Genomic DNA, 8,800 nt, shown 5'->3' with positions numbered 1-8,800 from the left:
CTATAAGTCCTGCTGTTAAACACGCAGACGTGAAAGTATCACAAAGTATTCCATTTATTGTTCTGAGATCTTCAAAACTTCTAGCACCTTTCCTGTGAATTAATAATAATCTAAGATGAAATAATTCAACTTGAGCAGGACTAATTGAATACATACGACCAATAACGTTAAGATGTTTTTTTCGTGGTTGCCAACTTGTAATTTTAGTCTCATTGTCTTTTTTAAAAACATAATGATATGGCATATCGCTATAAATGTATTGGCGAGCATTCGAATCACGTTCATTCAATTTAAAATAATCTATCAACATAGATTGTTTCTGTAAAGCTTCTCGAAGTTCCTCATTGTTACAATCATCGTTAATGGTGATACTTTGTTCATTTGGTAAGTGTACTGGTAGACGGATTATGGAATGACTTTTGTTCTGAAGATTTTTTGATAAAATGCGCCAAACAGCTTCAACAGGACCAACATAGCGAGCATCAACAAAATCACGTACTTCGTCATGATCTTTAACATTGTTCAAATTTTCAGAATCATGAGAATTAGAAGACGAATGAGTTTCTTCTCTTACTGATTCTTCTCTAGTATTCGGTACACTTCCATTTATTGTTATTCCTGCTTTATCGTGGCCTTTGTAAGTATATTTAAATAAATATTTAACAGCTGTGACAGAGCATACAACTTCTACATTAATATGACAATTAAAAGTTTGTGATAAAACCTTATTGTATGGTACAACATGTTGATTAGTAAATACGAAATTATTTCGTGAAAATGTATTGTTTTCATCCCGACGACGGTAATAAGGATATCCATTTCCATCCATTGTCGTCTCATTTCGAAACTGTTTAGGAAATTTCTTCGAACAAATATTGTTGATCAAACACCAATCTCCGCAAGGACCATGCAGCATATTTTTCGTTACAATATCAAATAAAGTTTGATCGCTCACAGGATTTGGAATCTCTGCAGAGATTAATCTATCAACTTGTTCAGGTGTTGTTATTTTAGAATCGCTTTTTAATGTTATTAACATGTGTAAATGTGGCAAACCACGTTTTTGGAATTCTATTACCCAAGTGTAAGCAGCTACTTGACCAAAAAGATGTTGTTTTACAATCATATCAATCAAAGCATCTTTTTTAATGCTAAATACTCGTGCAACTAAATCCGGTCTATCCGATGCAGTTTGTCCAGGTAATAAGTTCTCTGAAATTTCACGCCACTTCGGATTACATGTCATAGTAAGAAATAAGTCTGGTTTTCCAAATTGACGAACAATTGACATTGCATCTTGATAATGTTGTATCATATTTCGTGGTGAACCATAAAAACTGGACGGTAAAATAATAATTTTCCCGATATTTGAACTTGTATTATTACTGGTATTTTGCGATCGTAGATGATCTATCAAACCTTGATAAGATTCAGCTCGTAGTTTCTTTTGGTTAAATTTACAATAATTTAATCTGTCTTTCTCAATCTTGACGTAACTATCGACTACCCATTGTTGTGTTAAACGTCATCCCATAAGAAAGATATTAAAATTATCTCTAATAGCCAATTTATCTTTGTAATAATCCGCACGAGTCACTGTTCGATGGGTTTTGTATTGCTAAGGTATTGATAAGGTATTGATTTATGCCATCCTTGATTACCATATAGATAAAAAAGGGGATAAATCCAGGGTTCGGTATTAGGATCCATAGTGCTTAAAAATTGGAAAGATTTGGTTGTCTTATTTTGAACTGTAACGTATGATTCAGGGATTTCACCATCAGCTGTAGTAGAAAAAACAGCAGCAACTTCATTAATCCTCTGAAAATTATATCGACGCGCGTCCATACCGGGTTTTAGTGTGAAAATTAAATTTAATTCAGGTTCAATAGCATTGCCGTCTGAGTCAATTGTTGAATTGTCTTTCAAAACATCTTTCATCATCTCATATGATCGTGCAAAGACGTTATGGTGTCGTAACGTGTTGTCAATAGCTTTCAAAAGGTCTACCTCACAATTAATATTTCGTGCAGATCTACACTCAGCTGCTTCATTAGTATCTACAATAAATAATTGTCCATAACTGGGAGATTCATTTGGAGATGGATACAATGATGTATTTACTTGATAATAGATTTTCCCTTGGATTTTAAAGCAATATGGGCCACGTCTTTGGGATGACAAATTAGTCAAATTAGCATTGAAAGAAGCGAAAGAGAATGAATTGTTATAATTTCGAATACAGTCAAAGAAATTCTTAGACTTCACATGAGTTCCTGAAAACAATGTTTTTAATAATTCTGGAGGATCTTGTTGAAGGCCTAAATTTACTTCACCATGTCGACAACAGTCATTGAAAGAATCATATTTATTAGCAACTTTTTCAGCAGTAAAATGTTTTGCAGTACAATGCCGACACTTTACAATCATATTACCTATGTAATGTTCTGAACTTGTATCTATATTGGCTACATTATTTACGTTTATTTGATCTGAAGGTTCATTATGATTGGAATTTTCGTTTACTGAAGCGGCACTGGAAGAAAACGTATTGTTTATTATGCTGTGATGCTCTAAATGATTATGTGATATCGTTGAATCTAAAACCAATGGACGGGAATAATCATGGTCAGTGAGTTGATGTTGAGATTGCGAATACGTAAAGGATGATGTATCATTCTGTTGAGAAGGGACATTAGATGTAATACAGTTTAGGATTGAAGGATAACAATAGTTATGATCGGAGTATGATGATAATAAAGAATCATTTCTTGTACAAGAGGTTTCTAATCTTACAGGAAGAATTGAAGATAAATCAGACGAATGCATACAGCCAGAGTTTTCACTTTCAAATTCTGCGATTCTGGATGTTGATGTATTTTTCGACGTTGATGGAACATTCTGAATATTATTTATAATATCATAAGCAGTGGAATTCAAGGGAGAGCATGTATTTTCAGATGTTGCAACATTTTGCACAATATCATCAATATTTTGCGAATTCAAAGTATTCATATTAGATACGCCGTTATGACAATGTAATTTTTTCTCTTGCATATTACGTTTGTTATACCTGCTTGTTTTTCTTTTGTCATTACGTAATCTTTTAATGTCTTCTTCTTCGGCTGGCGTTCGTTCAATTTTTCTTCGACCCATCGTCACTTAAAAGTTGAAAACAATGAAAAAAACTATTATTTGTAGAATTACTTAGAAATAAAATAATCCTCAATAACTACAAAATTAATAAATGAAGATGAAAGGAATCAAGCGTTATTGAGTTATATGAATTTTATTGATTATAAAATTGAATTTCACGTAATAAAATACAAACATATAAATATTTAGAAAAAAGTAATTGATTTAAATTAAATAATACATTTATCTAATTAGCAAAAAATAGCATAATAGTTTCCGATAATTAGAATAAAGCATATGCTTAACATGAAGTATATACTTTAGTGTTCATATTAAACTTATAATAAAAAATTAATATTTAAAATTTCTTTTACAAATTTTTGTTATTGCTTACTTACAATATTATCAAAAAATTTCTGTAATATATTTAATTCAATTTAGTTATTTTATATTCAAAGTTTTGGTCTTATTTTGATTTTATTATATTCGGTTTTTTATCTTATTTTAGTGTTGTTTAGTTTCGTAATTGTTTTTTTGTCATTAATTGGTCAATTCATTTGGTTTTCATTAATATTTCTTTATTTATTTATTTTTTGTAGTATTCATATTGTTGTGTAGTATTTTTGTTATTAATTTATTAATTTTTAGTTTACTAATTACTGTGTTACTGCTACCGTTGAGTTATAAATATAGGAGATGGACTACAGATTTATAACTTAACTGAGATGCGTAGAAAATAGCAATAACAACAGTAATAGCAACTATAATAGTTATAGTTATAGTTATCGTTATAGTTATAATTAAAGTTATAATTATAGTTTTATTAATAGTGTTAGGTATGTATCAGTTTTTATTATAAACACACTAAGATTTTTTCACATGACATCGCTGAACCCCATACAGATTATGGAGATGATATAACGTCGCAAATTATTATTATCATTCCTGTATGATCCTTTTTGAAATTAAGCTTCAAAAATTTGCCTTAATATTATTTATGACAATTCATCAGTTCATGTCGTTTGAGGAAGTTGTCATATCTTGCTATTTATTGGCTTTAGTTTATTTTACTATGCCCACCTGAAAGTAAAAAAAATATAATTGTACAAATAGAAATCAAAGTACTGCAAAGAAAAAAAATTACAAACAGGTATACAAAAAGAAGAATTACAATATACTCACATGTATTTAACCAATTAACCACTAATTAATTTATCACCTCCAAATGGATGCACAATCGCGTTTCGCGATTAATAACGAATTAAAATATCATATTAAGCAATATATAATACAAAATCACAATTCAATAACGTAAATAATAATACTACTAATAGTATAGTAATACTACTTTATATTTTAAGCAGAATAGGCTTAAATTTAGCAAATAATAATTTTATTTTGCTGATTTATTATTACTTTTAATACTTATAATAAAATAGGTATAAATGCACAAAGATATTATCGAAGACGTGAAATTATAAAGAATTACTATTTTTAATTCTTATCAAATCAAATAGATATAAAGGCAGTATCCACAATCGTATTGTTAAAGACATGAAATTATAAAGAAATTTAGCAACTGAGCGTGTTTAGCTGATTTATTGGTTAATGATCGGACAGATTGAAGTGACATCTAACAAAAGACATGGACATAATAAATTGCGCAATCACGCCACAGCTATGGCGTCTGAAAAGGCGGGAAAGTTCAAGTGCGAGCGAACGCGTGCGTTAGAAAGAGTGAGAGGGTTTCCTGCTCCGTTGAATGTCACTCTAGCCGGATTGGTTAAACTTCTGGCCGCTGGCAGCAGAACCGCTACAAGCGCTGGTATTGGGTTATTAAGTATTGAAATTTACCCACGTTTCTTGATATCTCAAAGATAAGTTTAAGATTAAAATGCGCGACTTGATTTTTCTAATAATTGTAATTACTAAATAAATTATACTATTTAATCTAAATAATTTCATGGTTAATAAAGGAACACATTATATTATTTATTAAGAAACACATATTATATTTATTATCAAACACAAATTATATTATGTAACAGACTTTAATTTTCTTACCAATTAAACATCATCACTCCTTAAATAATGTTCATATCATACATTCTAATATTTATCGTCAAGTATCACAATTGTTATTAGATTGAAATTATAATTATAGTTTACGAACTCAAATATTTAGCGAAACACTTTCAAGAATAATACTGATGATAAACTATTATCATTAGATGACCTATCACTAATACAATATAATTCGAATCTATCAGTATAATTAGTTAACAATTAAAGTTATACTTATACATTACACTAAAAATTATCGTTTCCCGCTTTATGAAAATAATTGTGACTTTAGAGACTTGATTTTAAAAAAAATTGGCAATAGTCTGATAAGTATTCTAACATATTATTAAATAATTCACTTCACTACGATTATATAACTTGAAATACAACACTGCAGAGTGCTAATAAAAAGTAAAAAAAAATATGATAATTGGACTGACGCCATTAGAGTTATTAGAGTTATAAAACTTGTAATACGACACTATAGAGTGTCAGTGCAGAGTAAAAAAAAAATTAGTACTATTATAAAACTCGAAATACAACACTATAAAGTGCCAATATAAATTAGAAAAAAATTATAGATAAGATTTAAGAAATAAACCATAGAATATATAGTTTGAAAAGTAAAATAAACTTGTCATCATATAATAACTATTAATGACTAAAATAATAAAAGATGATTTAAAATATTAAAGTCTCATTTTTAAATTTAAAAGAGACTGGTAAACGCTTAGGCAGATTTTTATCCAATAGGAGCAAACTTTTTTGGGACTCCTCCTTGATCATCATCAGAGCTTCTTTTAGGTGTAACGAACCCTGATTTGTGGAGCTCAGCTGCAGTCATGGCGGGTTTGCCTGGTGCAATAACAATATCATCACTGTTGCGTACCATCAAATAAGAGTTTCCCTCTGTAATAAAAAAAAAAAAAAAAAGAAAAACAAAATAATGAGCATTCCATTCGTCGTCTAAAAAGATCTTACAAGCATTTATTATCGAATATTAAATTTCTTATAACTTTTGTTAAAAAATTTTCCTAATAGATCAATATTTTCATCGTAATATCAATTTACTATAAGTTAAATAATAATAGAAAATAATTAATACGTACTTGTATCAACGGAGCTCTGACACAATATTTTAACATATACGCCTTTGACCAGTAATGGATTTGCCACGTAGTTTGCAATCTGTACTCGCAGCCGATAATTACCGTCGATGATTGCACCACTACCATGTGTACTACCGTATAATGTAACCGGGCCGAATGGAAGCTTCACCCATGCTAGGACATCTAAGAAAACATAAAGAGGATCAAATTAATAACATTATTCGTGGAAATTATAAAACTATTTTATCGAGTGTTAATACTTACACATCTTTTTGTTATAATTGGGTGCGTCGATCAAACGTACTACTTCAATTGGAGCATCGTCGACAACCTCATCAAAAATGTCTCCCGAGACGTTCACCACAGAAGAATTGTTAAGAGTCAACTCGAGGGGCCCAATATGTTCATACGGGTTATTGAAAGTGGCATTTCCTGAGGTTGTTTTGGCCCGTTCAATTCCAATAACCTATAAAGTCAATCATAATAATAATGAAGCTAAATTTCCAAGTTAAAGAATAAAATTAAAAAATTTTAAGAATTTGCCAAGTCATCATTTTTAAATTGACAAAAAATTTAATGAATCACAGAGAAAGTTACAAAGCTTAACTGGTAATTACTTTTCTTCTTTCTACTGTAATTTTTTTTATTTTTATTTCATTTTAGTTTTATTTAAAATTTTTTTTCGACTTTGATTTTTTGTTTTTAATCAATAACTTTGATTTTTTTAAAATATCAATTTTTCTTTATAAAAATCAATAATTTTAGTTTTTTTTTTCTATAATAATTTTAATTAGATTTTTTTAAGAACTAAAATTTTTTATTTACTCATGAATAAAAAAAATCTCCCACAAAACTATTAGTACAATGCATAATTCTAATTTTCCTATTTCTATTGTGGATTTTTCTTTTTTTCATTTGATTTTAATTTTTAATCGACTTAAATTTGTTATTAATCAATAATTTTGATTTTTTTAAATATTAATTTCAATTTTTTTTGATTATTTGACTTAAATTTGTTTTTAATCAATAATTTTGATTTTTTTAAATATTGATTTCAGTTTTTTTTTTTTTTTTTTTAATTAATATTTTGTATTTTTTATTTTTTAAAAACAATTTTTATTAGTTTCTTAAATTTTTTGTTTTCGATCGATAATTAAAATTTCATGGTTAAATTAATAATTTACTTTGGACTAAAAAAATCGACTGAAAAACTATTATTACAATTTATAATTCTAATTACTAATTTTTAATAAAAAAATTGAAAATAAGATTATGTACTATAAAATATTAAAACTTACCGATCGGTCACGAATGCTGGCCGAATAGACAGTGGCCATTTGTCCCCAGAAAAGGACGCGCACCTTGCTGGAACTTCCATTGCTTACGATGACCTTATACAGCGATGTCATCTCTGTGCTTCCTTTTGATACCGGCACTCTTTTGGTGCCTTCAATCTTGTCGACAAATCCTTTCAATTCTCTGAAATCATCGCATATAAATTAATTACGATCGAGAAATCTTATAATGCATGCATTAAATTGACTATTCATTTAGTTATTATTAACAAATACATAGCAAAAGACTTATAATTCGCTTATAACTATTTATTCGTTGAAAAGATTTCGAAAATATATCAAACATTTTGCACGTGTAGCAACGGAAAAAAAATTAGAAATGCAATTTGGTAATAACTACCCACTATCAAAATAATTAAAAATATTATTTTTATTTATTTGATTTAATATTTTCAAAGTAATACTTACACAGTAGGGTCATTCGTAACCCAATTAGCGATTTCTTCGTCACACGTAAATCCGTCTAACATCGCCTGTCTGTTAACGGCAGCCATTTTAAACTTTTGCACAAAATCACGAGCGACGTCCTGCCTGCTAGAAGTCCGGATCGGAAAGGACGCTAGTAGCATGTTGAGCGGCAAATTGGGTGTAGGGAAAATAGTGGGGGTATGGAGACTATACAAGTGTATAATATAGTCTACATAAATAAGAGTATAGATATTATAAAAAGTCATCCATGCAACTTAACGAAAAAAAAAATCAAGATGTCTCTACTGTGGAATTTCACGGCAATAGTAATTTTTTTTTATATTACAGTGTAGACGCTCCTTTTCTATTACAGTGTAAAGTGCTAAGAGTGCAACCTTATAACGTTAAAATCTAGTGAACTGTACTATGTTTTGTACGTATATTATATATTTTTTTTTTTTTTTTAACTAAACGTTGAAAATATATTATATATTATTATTTATTATTATTATTATTATTATTATTATTATTTTATTATTATAATTTATTAATTTATAATAATTTGTAATTTAATTAATAATTAATAATATTGTATATTGTATGCTTTATGATATATTGTTGTGTCGTTTTTTGTATATTATAATTACTTTCAACCAATCATGTAACGAATAGTTTGTGCCACATATATTTGTATATTTTTCATCTAAATTATAGAATTGGAATGTCGTT

General features: G+C 28.5%; 3 protein-coding genes and 1 long non-coding RNA gene across 4 annotated transcripts; all 4 read right to left on the bottom strand.

Moving 5' to 3' along the window:
• Positions 1-156: 156 nt before the first annotated feature.
• On the bottom strand, positions 157-1,315 carry LOC123273777 (the record flags this gene model as incomplete). The annotated part of the gene is made up of 1 exon (XM_044741251.1): positions 157-1,315. A coding segment is annotated over exon 1 (1,159 nt), but the record flags the coding sequence as incomplete, so codon positions are not given.
• Positions 1,316-1,593: 278 nt separating this feature from the next.
• On the bottom strand, positions 1,594-3,156 carry LOC123273776. The gene has a single exon (XM_044741250.1). The coding sequence runs from the start codon at positions 3,154-3,156 to the stop codon at positions 1,594-1,596; it is 1,563 nt and encodes a 520-aa protein (XP_044597185.1).
• A 613-nt stretch (positions 3,157-3,769) lies between these two features.
• On the bottom strand, positions 3,770-5,030 carry LOC123273774. The gene is made up of 2 exons (XR_006511370.1): positions 4,318-5,030; positions 3,770-4,215 (listed from the first exon to the last, which is right to left on the bottom strand). It is a non-coding gene; the product is annotated as an uncharacterized LOC123273774 (long non-coding RNA).
• An 818-nt stretch (positions 5,031-5,848) lies between these two features.
• Positions 5,849-8,234, bottom strand: LOC123273773. Its single transcript, XM_044741249.1, has 5 exons — positions 8,072-8,234; positions 7,607-7,787; positions 6,573-6,774; positions 6,309-6,491; positions 5,849-6,108 (listed from the first exon to the last, which is right to left on the bottom strand). Exons 1-5 carry the CDS (start codon positions 8,230-8,232, stop codon positions 5,942-5,944), a joined length of 894 nt encoding a protein of 297 aa, XP_044597184.1. The 5' UTR covers positions 8,233-8,234; the 3' UTR covers positions 5,849-5,941.
• Between the last annotated feature and the right edge of the window lie 566 nt (positions 8,235-8,800).

The sequence above is a fragment of the Cotesia glomerata genome, unplaced genomic scaffold (genome assembly GCF_020080835.1).
Source record: "Cotesia glomerata isolate CgM1 unplaced genomic scaffold, MPM_Cglom_v2.3 scaffold_131, whole genome shotgun sequence".
Classification (NCBI taxonomy): Eukaryota; Metazoa; Arthropoda; class Insecta; order Hymenoptera; family Braconidae; genus Cotesia; species Cotesia glomerata.
The sequence above is the reverse complement of the archived record's forward strand: the minus strand, read 5'-3'. Positions and strand labels throughout refer to the sequence as shown.

Coding starts and splice junctions, on each gene's coding strand:
- LOC123273776 (XM_044741250.1), bottom strand. CDS start 3,156: ATGGGTCGAAGAAAAATTGAACGAACGCCAGCCGAAGAAGAAGACATT.
- LOC123273773 (XM_044741249.1), bottom strand. CDS start 8,232: ATGCTACTAGCGTCCTTTCCGATCCGGACTTCTAGCAGGCAGGACGTC. Junction 6,775..7,606: donor CCAGCATTCGTGACCGATCG/GTAAGTTTTAAT, acceptor TTGACTTTATAG/GTTATTGGAATTGAACGGGC. Junction 6,109..6,308: donor TCAGAGCTCCGTTGATACAA/GTACGTATTAAT, acceptor TTTTTATTACAG/AGGGAAACTCTTATTTGATG.